Source organism: Dipteris shenzhenensis, chromosome 29, assembly GCF_047967505.1.
Source record: "Dipteris shenzhenensis isolate YYH24624 ecotype China chromosome 29, Dip_SZ_1.0, whole genome shotgun sequence".
Taxonomy (NCBI): domain Eukaryota; kingdom Viridiplantae; phylum Streptophyta; class Polypodiopsida; order Gleicheniales; family Dipteridaceae; genus Dipteris; species Dipteris shenzhenensis.
The window spans coordinates 34641639-34659123 of record NC_141624.1 but is presented as its reverse complement, the minus strand read 5'-3'; the positions used below and the strand labels follow the sequence as shown (position 1 = coordinate 34659123).

The following is a 17485-nucleotide window of genomic DNA, read 5'->3' as shown; positions in this document are numbered from 1 at the left end:
TTGTCCTAGGTGCTCGTAAGCAAAGGAGTCGGTTCATCATTGCTTATCGGATTGCAGGCATGCGAGAGTCATATGGATAGGGGCTGTACCACAGATTTGCGTAGAAATTTCTGGAGGAGGCTCTGGAAATCCCTCAGAAATAGAAAGATCACTCTTTTCTTTTGGCTTTCTATTCATGGAGGGATTGCAGTGAACCTGTGGAGATCACGATTTGGGGCTGATCCCACTTGTCCTCGATGTCATTCTGCAGAGGAGTCAGTGCGACATTGCCTTTGGGACTGCAGTCAGGCGAGGACTGTTTGGAAAGGGGTTGCTCGGATACTCAGCATCTTTCACACTTCCCCTTTCCTCATGACTTGAGGCTCGGTCACATGGTTATCCCTTACTGGGCCCCAGGTGTTTTATGAGGGTGAGCCTTCTTCTTGGGCACTCTCGGTCCGCCGGCAGGTGATATAGCCCTGCTCTCTTCAGGATGTACCACTTACTCCCTTCAGAGCTTCTCATGTTTCAATGGACACCTCTTGGGAGATTTTGGCTAGCATTTCCTCTTGGCACATTTGGAGAGCCAAATGTACTGAGGCCTTGGATCGCACCCAAATACACCCATCACAGGTGTTCATGGGTATTTGGACTGATACGGTTCACACTTTGATAGCCATATGGGCCTTTTTGAAATTCAATCATTAAAGGATGAGTGCTTGTTTGAGTCGATTGCTTCTCGCCTTGGTATGTTGACACCATTCAATTAGTATCCATAGGCAAATTTACACTAGGGATGACTCTTACAAAGAAAAGAAAACGGCTCATTCAAGCCGCACCTCTCAAATTGATTACAAAACAGCTCTACATGCTGGGAAGAGACCACATCTTGCAGTGCTGCGTCCTTCCCCACGAAACTCAATCCATTCTTGAGGAGGCTCCTACTGGTATAGGGTGTGGTCATATGGCTCTTGAAGCTATTTCTAGAAATATTATGCGGGCTAGGTATCTCCCCAGCGTGCGTATCTCCCCTCAAACCCTTCAGCCCAGTGCCACCTTTCTATAGATGGGATTTGGATTTTGTCGGACCCATCTCTCCTACCACAAGACGAGGAAATCAATATACTCTGATTGCGACAGACTATGGCACCAAGTGGGTCGAGGCCAAGGCGGTGAAGACCTGCAGTGCTCAAGTGGTGGCCACCCTTTTATACAATCAGATCATATCGAGGTTTGGGTGTCCGGTGGAATTGATGAGTGACTGTGGCTCCCATTTCTTGAATGAAGTTATCTCCGAGTTTGTCGCCCAGATGAAAGTTGTTCATAAAACATCTACTTCCTATTACCCTTGAGGTAACAGAGCTAGGCAGAAAGCAGTAATAAAACATTTGATGGTTAAGGGTTCAGGTGTGGGGAAAACCAATGTAGATGCTTCATTTAAAGCTTTGCCAAAATCGCGGTTAGGGTACTAAGTCCATATGCAGTGTATTCAGCACATAGCCCATCATGACATTGGGCTTGGCCATTAGGTAGCTTCAGGGCTGTATGTCTAATGTCATCAGTGGTTGGTGAATAGTGCACAAGAGGTGGGGCCAAGTAGTTGTGAAAGGTCAGGGGATGGTTGGTGAGAAAAAGCAAGTGACCATCCTTCCAGACCATTATAGATGATGAGGTCATGTATTCTTCCCACATCCAAGAAAGAGTGCTTGTATGAAGTGATAGGGGCTTGTGAGGTGAACTAGGTCATCAGATAAGATTTATTGCAGATTCACATATACACGACTTGGCTTGCACCTCAGGAGAGGTAAACCAAGTCATCCGAGATGATTTATTGTAGCTTAGGAGCTTTCGATAAAACTCAGCTTCTACAGAGATCACTACTTAGGGATCTTAGAGGAGGAGTTTACGGAACCACAGGCAAGACTCAGGTTCCATCCCCGCATGCACTGAGGATCTCGCTTGGGCAGTTCCAAATACACAGGACGGTGAGAGGGCATTCATGCAAGAGACCGTTATGCATTTTATGTGATACATAGGAGACCGAGATAGAGGATCACAATTTTGCATTCAAATGCCCTGTACACTATGAGATCTGCGAATGGCACCACTATCTATTCAGAGTGGTTTCAGCCGCCACCCAGAGATTTCTTGGCACACCCTAATCAACAACATGCGGTTATTCCACCCAAAAAAAAGAAAACATGCGGTTATCTTCATTCTCGAGTCCCAGGGATAGAGATCAGCTTTTGTAAGTGTAGAGGAGCCCATGAGGGACCATCAGAGCCCAGTTGGAGGACAATCACTGATTTTTTTGTCCGGTGACCAGAGACCCAGAGAGCACGACTTGAAAGACCCGTTCTCAGGTGGGCTCTCATGTGCAGGAGCACTCTTCTGAAACCTGTTGAGATGCTCCCGTCCCTTGCATTGCTATTTACTTGATTCCCCAGCTTACCTTTTCCATGCCTCCAGTTTCAAAGGACCTAATCATAGCCTACTGCAACAGCAAAGGTCCATCATCCATAGACTTGTTTCTTGATTTACCTGAACTATGTTGCAATTTTGGATATTGCATAATAGCATCAACAGACAGGACTATTAAGCAGAATGTGAATATCAACAAATAGATATGAGTCACAATGAAAATTTTAGAAATGGAAGTTTGAATGAATAAATAACCGGGATTAGGTGGTGAATACAAATTCTCACGTCCAAAATTGTGGCACTTGTGCTGGGCTCTGTTGGATTTTGCTCACGATGCCAGATCTGTTGCTTTGTTTGGAGCTGGTCACTATCTCAGGAAGAAAGGACTGAAATAACAAGACAATGAACATTTACTCACCATTCCTTTCACTAGCATTCTAATTCTTAATGCATGAAAATTGCAGCCAGTACTTAATGCAGAAAAACATGTACTACGATAGTTCATTCCATCTGTCTGACTTAAAAACCTTGCAAAGAATACTTCATTTCCTATTTCATAACAAGGGGAAAGTATGAAGCACATTTTGATGGCAAAAAGAATCATCAAACATGTGGGTATCATTTTGGATGAATGGAACACCTAGATTTCCTTACAGTCTGGTAGCTCCTGGTGATGTGAAGATAACCTGAATCAACGCACAAGGTGAAGACGACCAGGTAATGCTAAAGGAAGCCCAAAGGAAACAGTCTAAAACTAAACACTGTGACAAAATCTATTACATGCGTGTCTTCCTATATAATTCTTGAGTGGGACCTCTATGACTATTTAGCCATTCCAGGCACCCCTTAGGTCCCTATACACAAATGGCCAAAACCAGGGCAGTTTGCCAAGACTATCAGTCCGTAAAATTTCTATTTGATCTCCGCTTGACCCATCTCGTTTGCTACATCATGCCTTACATTAAGTCTGTTAGATTTTAGGGCTTTCAGAGATGAGCGTTACACACAGTGAACACATAAAATGACGAGCAAATTATATAAAAGAAATAGACCTGACTGATGATCAGATAGGACATGACTGTTGGCTGCTCACCCCTACTGGGCCTGTTGCAGCTGACAAGGACTCAGATGACAATAAGACACTCAGCCACAAAGGCCTCACGGAATTCTAAATGAAGCCGACACAAGGCTATTCGAGAGCTTGCTGCTACACACGAGCTAGCTACGACACATGCACTATCAAGAGCTGCTACACAAGCAGCTATGAGAAGATTATTACAAAAGGAGTCACACAGAATCAAACTATTGTCTGAAGAAGTTGCCACATATATAGATCAGCTAACTGCCATGAGGTGATGGAGCCAGCGTATGAACTCGCCAGATAGCTGCCAAGGGTCACGAGCCACCAAACGCCAGAGGTCAAGCACCTCCACAAGTTCCAGAAGACTCTCATGATATCCATGTCAGGAGCATCTGCTGAAAATTCGGAGGAGAGAAGAGAAGTCTTCTAGAACTGCCTTGCTCAAAAACCACGTTGAATATTTGCATGTAGAGCTGCCACATATCATTGCATGTCCTCCCCCCTACGAGGTTCACCTAAACTATCCAAGAAAGCTAACATTCCCCCCTTGAACTGAGTAGGGAAGAACGACTAAATGACAAAAAGAAAGCTACTAGACTGTCGAGTGAAACAAACCAAAATTGTAAGCTCATCACGAGCTTAATGCATAGCACTCATCCAAGTCGATCACTGGAACTCCTTCCAGCTACATGCTCATTTGATTTATTGTCCTCAATCAAGCACACCTTTGAACTACTTCCAATGCCGTTTTAATCATCATAAGCCTTCTTATAGAAGTTCTTCTCTTCATGGCCTTCTCATCCACAATACTTGCAGTTGATCTTCTTTCCTCCTGTCCTTCATCTTCCCTTTTCCTTTGACTGCAAATGCTTGCTCCCCTTTGCCTACAAAACTCATCTCCACTCTCCTTTCGTCACTTAGTAACATTGCTACAACATCATGAAAGTTCAAGGAGTCAAAGTTTACCCTCAGGATGGTGACCGGTTTGTTGCACTCCGATGGAAGGCTTGTTAACAAGATTGCCTTAGCATCCTCATCACCCACTCGAACTCCAAGACCTTGCATTTGCTTCATGATTTCTTGCATATGGTTCAAATGTGTTGCCAATGACTCACCTTCACCCATTTGAAGAGCAAAAATCTCTCCTTTGAGCATAATCTTTGAATTCTGAACTCTAGTGCCAAAGAGAGTTTAGAGCACGCTCCAGTTTTGTGATGTTGGTTTGTGCGATGCTCTCAGGAGCGTGACACGTGCTATTGTCACTACCATGTGGATTTTGGATTGATGTATGACGTATTCCATTCCCAGCAATTGGTTTCTTTATCCTCTCTTTTCTTATATCCAAAATATGCTCGGATTCATGATTCAACTTTTTTGTAGTGAAGAAGGCACGGAGCTGAGTGACAAAGACAAAGCATTTAAGTCCATGCTAATTTTGCCCAATGATTTCAACCAAACACAGCCCAAGACAGCATCTATTAGGCCCGTATCCAATGCCAAGAGATCACCTGCAAATTCATATTCATTAGAGAACTTGATCCTTACATCTTGGCAACCATATCTGCTGATGATATGCTGTCCATTTGCCACCTCTACTCTCAACTGTGAGTGCTACCACTGTCCACCAACACATGAACAGTCCTGCCATTAATCATCACTTTCAGTTCAACACTTTTGGCACCCATCAAACCATGATGAGAGATGGCATAGAGTGTTGGCTGGGCATCCCAATGAATTTCCTGTTTGTCCGCAGAAGCATTACCACTAGCATCCTCACATGCAGGAAAAGGCATAGCAACCTAATGCTCCACAAGAAAAGATATAGGCCACCACCCGAATCAAAAGGAAAATCAGTCCCCTTTGTGGTTCCAGTGTTAGGAGCCTCATCCGCATGTGTTCTCGCCGTCTCATCATGAGAGGCATCCAAGGAATCTGTGGCATCAACCAAATCCTCATCATCAGAGAGTTCAATGGTCATGCTAACTTGGCTGAACCAGTGTTCTGCATCTTACACATCCCGATGCTCAGGGGTCCATTTCTCCCCACACTTAAAGCACAGGTTTGCTTTCTTCCTACTGTCCATTATGGCCCTGGTATACTGCTTTTTCATTTCGAGCAGTATGCTTGACTCCTGGCTTGACATCTGATTGTCTGTATGGCTTGGAGTAGGGCAATAATAGGAAACCATGGAAATGGTGCTGCTGCGAATGTTTTATCATTCCAATCCCCAACTTAGGCTTGTTCTCAACCTCATATGCAGTACCATTCATGCTGCCCATTACATTCTTATACTTGCTAGCATACTTTGGCTCAAATACGTCTGCAAGCCGGGCTGCCCTCTCAATAGTCTGAGGGTTATGTCCCTTCACATCTGCAGCTAGGGAAGGACTCAATCCATGGATGAAAAGCAGCAGCCTCCCTTTTTTAGATACGTCTTGTACAAACAAGGAAAGCCTCCAGAAGCGCTGCAAGTACTCTTGGACCGTACCGGTTTGCAACAATGCATAGAACTCCACCAAGTACTGATCCAAGATGAGTGGGGATACGAACATAGTGACCATTAATTCTTTAAAACCCCTCCATATGGTTGGCCTTTGAGGTGAATCCCTCAGAAACTGACAGCATGTGTGAGCATAATCCTGCATATGCATACCTGCAAAGATGATGTGCTCCTCATCAGGCTTGGGGTAGAAGTGGAAATAGTCTTCCAGCTTCGTGAACGACTCCTCCAACTACATTGGGAGTGCGAGTGTTTCCTTTAAACTTATGGACTGAGAGCTTATCCTTCACGTCCATGGTTGCATAGTTCTTGTTGTACCCACCAAAATATCGAGCATCCTCATGCTTACGACTCACATGAAGGAGAGAGAGAAAGAGAGAGAGGGTAGGCTAGGGAGAGAGGAAGTGATAGTCAAAAAGAGACATAATGAAATGGAAATGAAATGACTAGAGCAATGAACAAAAATGAGAGTACTCACATGTAGACCAAAGAGCTTGTAGCTTGATACTTGATTGATTTGACTCTAGACAAGTACAGCTCTTATATAAGAACACACACACACACATATGAACACCTATGCATATGGGATAACTCCCAATATGACACGTGGCATCCATAGGACACACTAGACTAGAACTCACACTAGAACACACATTTTTGACTCACTTTGGCATCATATTCCAACATCACATACTGGCAAAAAGGCATCTCATCATGCAAATCCTCATGCAAAGCCCAGTAAGGGCGTAAGGCATTTGAAAGCATATCATCCGTGGTCACTTGCTGCCCATTTTCAACATTTTGCTGCATAGTAACACCACCCGTCTGATGCACGGGCTGTGTTGGCTAAAAGTGTTAATTGTCAAAGCCATAGAAGCATGCACCCCTAGCTGAGTTTGCCTCCCAAAGGCATCCCTCTCAAAAGATGGTGCAGTAAAAGCCTGAGAAGAGGACTAAACTCACTCCCAGCTACCCTGCAATCCAAAACCAGAGCCAGGCATACTCACTGGTGCAGTACTGAATGGATGCATACCTGAAGGTCGGCTTAGTATAGACGGCTCAGCCTGTGTAGAAGCAGAAAATAGTGAGCCAAAAGGTGGCCCGGAATCCGTCAAGAAAGTGCTCTGCGGCACAGAAAAGGCATCACGCAAATCAGTATAATCTCCATGCTAGGGTACATGCAATGGTCTAGAAAGCATAGGCATGGTGTGCATCAGCCATAAACCCTCTGCGTTGTCTTGGAAACTAATCATCACCCCATCCCCATGTTGGGGTGCAGACTGCTTACCCTTATCCTGCATAGCAATGGCAGATGTGATCTGCTGACCACTCTGCTGTCCCATTTGGGCAAGAGCGGTATCCTGCATAGCCATGGCAGTGTAAGCTGCTGGCTGAATGGCTGTCCTATTTGGTGGAAAGCACCTTGGAGCATAGAAGCAAGGGCATCCAAAAACTATGCTTCTATTGCCTGCACTTCTCGAGATGCGAGAGAGAGGGGCTGAGTGGTAGGAACTTCCATACCACCAGTGGATGCACCCACTATGGTAGGCACTTGCTCATACTGAGCAGCCTCATTACTGTATATCACGAGGGGCAAGCTTGGGTGCCATGGTGACTATCATGGGAGAGAGAGAAAGCTCGAATGTGTGGCTTTTCCTAATATAGTGTGTAGAACCACAAAAAGGCCAATGCTTCGAAACGGGGCCCAAATGAGCCCAATTGGGACTGTGGAAGGCCTTCAAAAGAGGCTGTGAAAAGGCTCCCTTTATTTTTTTTAAAAGGAGTGATCCTAAGTCGCCTAGGATTGTTAGTATAGCATTAACCTAAGAATGTTAGGACATTGACTTAGGACAACCTAACCCAACCTTTAACCCTAGTTAACACTCACCTAGCCTAGTCCCAAACTAACTAAACCTAACCCAACCTACTAAACCCCCCTTAGTCTAACCTAGGAAAGCTAAGGATTGTAGGGTGGGGTGGCTATAGAGAAACGATAGGGTTTGCAGTGGAGCGATCAAAAAGTAGACAATACTCAGACACAACTGAAGAACGGAACTCAGAAAACATAGTGCCTGTCGGTAATATGAAAAACTGAATACAAGAACCTCAAGCTGTCGTGTCTCAAGGACCGTGGTTGAGGTGAATCAGAAAGATGATTCCATGTAGAGAAACTGTAGAAAAGATAGCAGCAGAGGAAGCGAAATGCAGTCCTCCGTGTAGCTCGATGATGAGAAGAAGATGAAGCGCTAGAGCTGCCCTAGGAAATGGCTGAAAACCAGCATGCTCTGAGGAAGGAACCTTCAGGCTATCTGGAATAGCAACATGATGAAGAAAAGGAGCAGATCTATAGCAGGGGTGGCAGATCTGGAGCAGAAGGAGCAGAGGAGCAGATCTGGAGCAGGATGGGACAGATCTGGGGCAGAAGGGACAGAGCTGAAGCAGAAGAGCAGATCTGGAGCAGAGGAGCAGAAGTTAGGGCAGATTTGGAGGAGAGAATGGAGCAGCCAGGAGGCAGGAATGTGAGGCAGATCTGGAGGAGAGGATGGAGCAGCCAGGAGGCAGGAACGTGAGGCAGAGAGGAGTAGATCTGAAGAGAAGAGGTAGGAGTGGAGCAGGCGGGGCTGCAGCAAAGCATGGAGGAGAAGAGGAACAGCTGCAGGTCCTGTCCTGTTAGAAGGAGTGTGGGGGCAGATGCCTTTTATAGTTGGTCGGCCAGCTAGTCGGTGGGCCTGCCAGCTGGTCGGCCAGCTGGTCGGTGGACCTGCCAGCTGGTTGGCCAACTGGTCGGCCAGACCAGATGGTCTTTTTGGCCACTTGTTTAGCTGAGATGGCTGGCCTGTGAGCTGTTAGATTGCCCCATAAATTGGGGATTGTTTAGTTGTGGAATACCCCCTCTCAATTGCCAATTTGGAGGGGCAAACATTGTGTGCTTGGAGCTTCGTGTAGGGATGTCGATGGTGGTGCTGGCTATCCCTGTGAAATGCCCAATAGAAGTGTCACAAGAGCAGTGCCCTTGCAAGGGAATTGTTCACTTCCTCAAGTGTCGAAGTTACACGTATGATACCAGATAGAAATAAGAACACTGTGAAGCTTGAGAGAATAAGCCACCCCCTCTCAACGCCGAAAGGTGGAGGGAAAAGCAAAGGTAAAAAATATGTCGAAGCAGCACTGATAATCCAGAGATGGTAGGATTTCACCAAAGGAAGAGGTGGTAGCTGAACAGTGATCCAGTGTGTGCCCGATCTTGAACCCGGGAGAGAGGAGTCTATCCCCGCCTCCATGAATGTAGAAGAATTCGAAACAATAGTCATCAAGACACATCTGAACAGAAAGGGTCCTGCGTAGGGAGAACTTGTAGATCCTGGAAGTCGATGTCGATGGAGATCTGGTAGAGGTGAAGGATCATGACCTCCTTGTTCGAAGGAATGGGAAGTGTCAAGCCTAAAACCGAAAAGGGAGGGAGGGATGGGTGTAGAAGATGGAGTTCTGAAAGGGAGGGAGGGATGGGAGTAGAAGAGGGAATTCTGGTAGGGAGGGAGGGATGGGAGTAGAAGATGGAGTTCTCTCCCTTAGTGCGCAGCGGAATGAAGAGGAAACTGATAAGTTCATAGGAGTGATGCTCCCCGTACCTATGGCCTCCATGAAGAAGCAGGATCTTTAGATCACCAGAGATCTAGGGTCTTTAGCTCACCATGGCTCTGATACCATATAGAGAAACGATAGGGTTTGTAGTGGAGCGATCAAAAGTAGACAATACTCAGACACAACTGAAGAACGGAACTCAGAAAACATAGTGCCTGTCGGTAATATGAAAAACTGAATACAAGAACCTCAAGCTATCGTGTCTCAAGGACCATGGCTGAGGTGAATCAGAAAGATGATTCCATGTAGAGAAACTGTAGAAAAGATAGCAACAGAGGGAGCGAAACGCAGTCCTCTGTGTAGCTCGATGATGAGAAGAAGATGAAGGGCTAGAGCTGCCCTAGGAAATGGCTGAAAACCAGCATGCTCTGAGGAAGGAACCTTCAGGCTATCTGAATAACAACATGGTGAAGAAAAGGAGCAGATCTGTGGCAGGGGTGGCAAGAGCAGAGGAGCAGATCTAGAGCAGGATGGGACAGATCTGGAGCAGAAGGGACAGAGCTGAAGCAGAGGAGCAGATCTGGAGCAGGATGGGACAGATCTGGGCAGAAGGGACAGAGCTGAAGCAGAGGAGCAGATCTGGAGCAGAGGAGCAGAAGTTAGGGCAGATCTGGAGGAGAGAATGGAGCAGCCAGGAGGCAGGAATGTGAGGCAGATCTGGAGGAGAGGCTGGAGCAGCCAGGAGGCAGGAATGTGAGGCAGAGAGGAGCAGAACTGAAGAGAAGAGGTAGGAGTGGAGCAGGCGGGGCTGCAGCAAAGCATGGAGGAGAAGAGGAACAGCTGCAGGTCATGTCCTGTCAGAAGGAGTGTGGGGGCAGATGCCTTTTATAGGCCAGACCTAGCTGGTCGGCCAGCTGGTCGGTGGGCCTGCCAGCTGGTCGGCCAGCTGGTCGGTGGACCTGCCAGCTGGTTGGCCAACTGGTCGGCCAGACCAGCTGGTCTTTTTGGCCACTTGTTTGGCTGAGATGGCTGGCCTTTTGGTTGGCCTGTGAGCTGTTAGATTGCCCCATAAATTGGGGATTGTTTAGTTGCTGAATAGTGGCACCGGGCGGTGGAAATCCACAAACAGCGCCAGCGTCTATGATGCAGGTCATGGGCGTAGCTCCACGACAGCACATTGTCAACGGATTGGGGATAGGAGTGGCTTATACTGCCTCTGCGTGAGATGGTCAATAGAGCATCTCGAGTCAGAGGGAATCTAATGGGAGCGGCTTATGCTGCTGGTTTGCTGAAATGTGATCCCAGAAGCACCTGAACTTTCCTGAAGACAGCCATTGTCAATCCATCCCCCCCACCCCCCTTTCCCAAGCACTTCTTAGAAGGAAGGGCTTTGAGGACCTCCAAAAGCTCCTCGTCGATGAAAGGCACCTACACTTGCTTACTCATACTCTAAGAGACCACTTTCGGGATTTAAGCCCATGTTCCTCTAGGACTACTGGAACCTGGGGGACTACTCTTCGGATTGGAACAAGTACCAATAGAAGTCTGTGGTCCTCTCAAGGATCTCTTGCAGATATGAGTGCAACTATCTGCTCCATCTCGCAACTGCTAAAGCTGTGCCTCTACTAAATGAGAGCCAGTGGTCTAAAAAAACTACCCGGTCATACTATCTCCATGCCGTACGGGTAACGACAAGTGCAGTCCGGGGAGCCACCTGGTTGTTGCATACGGGCAATTGACGTGGATTTGTGCGTGTCTTCTATGAAGCCATCAAGTGTTTACATTCCACGCTCAGATTTTCAGTTGATGTTGAAGTCGATCGTCGATACTGTGTTTCCCTATCTTGCAGTTGGTCTGCGTTGTCCTTGCTTGATGCTGAAGTGCTTCTGCTTGCATGGAGTCCGGTAGACGACACTGAGAATGAGAATAAGTATAGGGAAAGAAGGCACAGGGCCCTAGGAAGGAGCTCTAATACCAATGTAGGGAAGCAAGTGAAGGCACATGGTGGAGAAGGAGGAGAGAGAGGATAGGCTAGGGAGAGAGATAATGATACTCAAAGAAAGACATAATGAAATGACTAAGCAATGAAAAAATGAAAGTACTCACATGTAGACCAAAGAGCTTGTAGGCTTGATACTCGATTGATTTGACACTAGACAAGTACAACTCTTATACAAAGCACACACACACATATAAACACCAATGCATATGGGATAACTCCGAATGTAACACGTGGCATCCATAGGACACACGAGACTAGAACTCACACTAGAACACACACTACTCTGCTGTATGGCTGGAACAATAAGTACAACTTGTACGGCCTGTACAACTGGCTATACGGGCAGCTGATGGCGAGGCATAGGACCGGGCTGAAAGGGTAGCTGATGGCAAGGAACAATGGCAAGGCTAAGGGAAGGGAGAATCTACCTTGGAGGAGAGAGGAGCTTCCATTTGCGGGCTTTTCTCATCCTCTAGGTAGAGCAAGGAGAAAGGGAAGGTAGGAAAGAAGGCTCTGATATCACATGAAGGCACATGGTGGAGAAGGAAGAGAGAGAGGGTAGGATAAGGAGAGAGATAATGATACTCAAAGAAAGACATAATGAAATGGAAATGCAATGACTAAGCAATGAACGGATGAAAGTACTCACATGTAGACCAAAGAGCTTATAGGCTTGATACTTGATTGATTTGACACTAGACGAGTACAACTCTTATATAGAGCACACACACACATATGCATATGGGATAACTCACAATGTGACACGTGGCATCCATAGAACACACTAGACCAGAACTCACACTAGAAACATACCAAACTGACTCATCTTGACTCCATTTCCTACAGCAGGCAGGGGTAGATTGTTTGAGTTAGTTTGGTGTGCTCTAGTGTGTTTAAGTGTGAGTTCTAGTCTAGTGTGTCCTATGGATGCCACGTGTCATCAAAAAAAAAAAAAAGTGTGTGCTCCTATATAAGAGCTGTACTTGTCTAGTGTCAAATTAATCAAGTATCAAGCTACAAGCTCTTTGGTCTACATGTGAGTACTTTCATTTTGGTTCATTGCTCTAGTCATTTCATTTCCATTTCATTATGTCTCTCTTTGAGTATCACTTCCTCTCTCCCTAGCCTACCCTCTCTCTCTCTCTCCCTCTCCACCATGTGCCTTCATGTGGTATCAGAGCCTCCCTTCCTATCTTCCCCTTCTTGCTCTACCTAGAGGATGAGAGAAGCCTGCAAATGGAAGCTACCCTCTCCTCCAAGGTAGAGTTTCCCAATCCTTAGCCTCACCTCGAGAGCTGATTTGGAGCTGATCCACCTCGCCACCATCAACTACCCCTTCTTCAGTCCGAAATGCCTCGCCATCAGCTGTTCCTTAGCCTCGCCATGGTTCCTCGCCATCATCCCATATACACTTGACACTTAGAGTGTGAGTGTGCCTATCCTATAAAGGCAATCTACTTTCTCATGTCACATCATCAAGCCTCAATCCTTTCTTGGTCATGTAAGTACTTTTCTTTGGTTGTACATTTCTTTCTAGCATTCATTCATTTCTTTATGTTTGCCTAGTCATGCTTTTCTACTTTCCTTTCCATTCCATGTCTTGCATCTTCAGTTTTGGCATGTATTTCGAGGGCAGGAGCAGCAGTGGTAGACGGAATTAGATGGCATAGCAATCGAGGCTATAAGCAGCTGAAAATGGCGTAGTGTCACTAACTCGGGTAGTGATTCGGGAGGATGGTGTGCTGCAGGCAGAATGAAGTGGTTGCTTACGGGTTGAAGAAGCAATGGCGGGTGTGTCACATCAGTACGGGCAGGCTGGAACTGTCCATACTGTATGGAACAGTCCGTACAGCCTGTACGGACTGTACGGCAGGTTGTGCAGTCTGTACGACGCAGCAAGAGTAGGCAACAGTCCCGAGATAGTACGGCCTGTTGTACGGGCTAATGGCGCTGCTTTAGGCAAGGCATTTGGAGCTGAAGGGGTAGTTAAGAACCATAGTGACACGTGGCACTCTAGGATATAAAGTAGTATAGTACTACTCTAGAACTCATTAGAAACACACTAAAAGTCACTTCCTAACGCCCCCCCATGGAGGAAAGCTGAGGGACTATAGGTATGGAACCAAAGTCATGATAATGACAGTCATCAAAACTGTGCATGCCGATCTAGAACTAGACATGGTTCCCACACAATCTCAGAGGCAAGTGAGCATGGCTCAGAGGCTTGTGAGCATAACATAAAAATACTCCTCTACCATGGCTCAGAGGCTCATCATGCATGGATGCATGATCAACTCAGAGATCTAGGAGACCAATGCACCAACAAATAGACCTATCAAAGCCAAAACATATGGCTTCCACAGTGCATCCCCTCCTGGCTCCAAAGACTAATGAGGAACATGGAGCCACACACCAAAAATAGAAAAGAAATACAACATTTTAGGAGGACTATCCAAGGCAGAGTACCTTTATTGACTCAACACACATTATTCATTTTTTAGAAACACCGCCAGGGCAGAGTACCCACACATATAATGCTCAGAAAGCAAATGAATCATCATCTCCATCATCCTCTAGATGTTGGAGACACACATGTCGGATTTGAGCAGTGAGAGCATGATCCTATGTCGGATGGTCACCTTTGTCTGCATCATCACTAGTAGCGGATGCCACCCAACCGGCATGATCCTTCGATTGTTGTTGGGCAAGCTTCTAGTAGCACCTGTCCTCCGTATGACCAAGCTTGTTGCAATATGTGCACTTAAACGGTTTGAATGTCTTTCCTCGTGTTGGTGGAGGCAATGGCCTAGGTCTCCATTTGCTGGTGGAGGCAAGAGCCTGTGTAGTATCCGATAAGTAGGATAAAGATTCTTTGTTGCGGCGATCCTTTTCAAGAAGAAGAGACACCATATCTTCGAAGGTACTCGATGCAATTCGAAGTACTTTAAGGGCATTCTCAAAGCGAGAGATCCCTTCCATACTCGTCATGAGGACAACATTTTGTCCTCGTCATCCGGGGCACACTTCAAGTTTGAGAGTTGTTGAACTAAAGATTGAATTTTTGCTATATGTGCACTCAAGGTATTGCACGCTTCCATTTTCAACTTATAAAATTGCATTTTCAAAAAAACCTTGGAGTTGGTGATTTTGTTACCAAATATATTCTCGAGGCGTGCCCAAATCTCCTTGGCCGTCGACTTGAAGTTGATGTGATGAGTCAAAGAATCATCTAGGCAAAGCCCGATGATTGCGATGGCTCTCGAGTTGTGTTGCTTCCAAATCTTGTGTGTTGAAGACTCCATTGATGTAGCAATATCTTCATCATCTTCAATGGCATACCAACCATTCTCCTTCATGAGAAGGAGTTGGACCTTCATTTGGAATCCTTCCCCCGTGAACTTGTCCACTAGCAAGGAACTTGCAGATAGTGAACCCATTATGAATATACAAGCTTGTGAATGGCAGGTAGCTCTACAGGACAGCTAGAAGAGCTCAAATGTTTGCTGCTATAGAATGGGCGACGGGCAGTTGATAGTAGATGAATGTTTGCTATAGAACGGGTGACAGGCAGCTGACAGTAGATGGAGTTGCTGCTGGTGTGATGGCGGGCAGAGAGGCGGCAGAATGGTGGGCAGATCAGACGGCAGAATGACGGGCAGAACAGAGGAAATTGAACGGGCTGAGCAGTGTGAAATGAAGTGGGCTGAGCAGTGTGGAATGGCGGGCAGAGAAGTAGCAGGATGGCGGGCAGAACAGAGGGGAATGAAGCAGGCTGAGCAGAGGCAATGGAGCAGACTGAGTAGAGGCAATGGAGCAGCACGAGCTTCAGTCATCACGAACTGAACAGTCACCTTCTTTGCTTGATGAAGCCATTGTTGGTGAGGCTCGGGTGGAGAAGGAGTGGAGCTCAAAGTGGAATAGAGAAAGCAGCCCTCCAAGGGGAATGAGGGAGAGAGGCTTCAATGTCCTCAACCTCTTGGAAGTTAGCTCTGATACCATATGAAGATGCAAGACATGGAATGGAAAGGAAAGTAGAAAAGCATGACTAGGAAAGAAATGAATGAATGCTAGAAAGAAATGTACAACCAAAGAAAAGTACTTACATGACCACTCCTAATAAGACCCATAGTGACACGTGGCACTCTAGGATATAAAGTAGTATAGTGCTACTCTAGAACTCAATAGAAACACACTAAAAGTCACTCAAATTGACTCCATTTCCTAACAAAAACTTGCTCCTGACTCTGCTAGAACTTGTATTCTCTGCTACCTTTGCCCTCTCTGCCGCTCACTTGCAGCTGCTCTTTTGCCCTCGAAACCATTTGCAGCTGCCTACGCGCCATTGCTCCTGCTATTGCCTTTCCAATTGCTATTGCAAGCTGGTTATTATTTTCAGCCTGCTTAATTAGCTACTTCAAGGTTGATACCATGGAACCTCATCCTCCTAGAGAAGTCACTTCATCTTAGGAGAAAGCACTTGCCTGTATCGGTGTGAGGTTGGACAATAGATTGCTCCATCACTTTGACCTCACTGCTTCCACCACGGAGATCAAAGCCAAGTTCAAAAAGCTTCACGCTATGTCTACTGGATCTGACCAACGAGCTATATCTATTGTTTTACATGATCTATCTGAAGTGATAGATAATGGTTAGGAATATTTGGGTACTCTGCCTCAGGATGTTTCCCAAAAATGAATGCAATAAATAATGTGTGTTGAGTCAATAAAGATCCTCTACCTTTGATTGTCCTCCTAAAATGATGTATTTCTTTTATGGTGTGTGACTCCATGTTTCTAGTTAGTCCTTGGAGTCAAGAGGGGGATATGCTGTGGGAGCCATGTATTGGCATTGATAGGGTCTAGTTATCAGGCCTGGCATATGAGTTCCAGGATGTTGGTGCATTGGTCTTCTAGACCTCGGAGTTGTTCATGCATCCATGCTAAGACATGAGCCTCTGAGTCATGTTTGGGATGTAAAAGCCATATGAATGCTCAGTCCGACCTTTGAACCATGCTTAGAATTCAGCCTCTGCCTCTGAGTTGGCATGGGAGCCATGTCTAGTTCAGACATTGCACAGTTTAGTAGTCTTGTCATGGTCATGTTCTGTCCTTGGTTCCATTCCTGTAGTCTCTTACCTTGCCTTCATGGGGGGATGTTAGAATATGAAGCCAAGTTGAGTCAGTTTGGTGTATTCTAGTGTGTTCTAGTGTGAGTTCTAGTCTAGTGAGTCCTATGGATGCCACGTGTCATATCGGGAGTTATCCCATATGCATAGGTGTTCATATGTGTGTGTGTGCTCTTATATAAGAGCTATACTTGTCTAGTGTCAAATCAATCAAGTATCAAGCTACAAGCTCTTTGGTCTACATGTGAGTACTTTCATTTTGGTTCATTGCTCTAGTCATTTCATTTCCATTCCATTATGTCTCTCTTTGAGTATCACTTCCTCTCCCCCTAGCCTACCCTCTCTCTCTCTCCCTCTCCACCGTGTGCCTTCAGATTGGAGGAAGGAAAATTGGTAGGAGGGAGAGAGAGGAAGGGGGTGAAGGAGTGAGAGGTGAGGAACGGGAGTAGAGGGAGAGGAAGAGAGAGAGAAGGGTAAGGGAAAGAGAGAGATAGAGAAAGATTGGGAGAGAGAGTGTAGGCAACATGTAGGAGGAAGAAGGAGGGAGTAGATAGGATTAGATGTCACATCAAAAGTGTACAATGAGTGGTGGATAGAGACTTATATAGTCCCTCCACATTTCCCACCTAAAAGGTCTCTAAAGGGTGTCTAAAATAGCCCCTTTCCCCCTTCATTAATATTTTTCTACTCTAACAATGAAACTATGCCATCCACTCTAGTTATCTCTTTCAAATCCTAAGAGGAAAAATCAAAAAGCCAAATCTAGTTTGTCAAATCCATGTCTTGCCAAGCCAA

At 45.9% G+C, this 17485-nt stretch overlaps 1 protein-coding gene across 1 annotated transcript in view; it reads right to left on the bottom strand.

Annotated features, from left to right (window-relative positions):
- Nucleotides 1-17485, bottom strand: part of LOC147882753 (uncharacterized) — a 201525-nt gene that overhangs the window by 173072 nt on the left and 10968 nt on the right. The window contains 1 exon segment of the mRNA XM_087400494.1: nt 2686-2786. Coding sequence (XP_087256620.1) covers nt 2686-2786 — 101 coding nt within the window.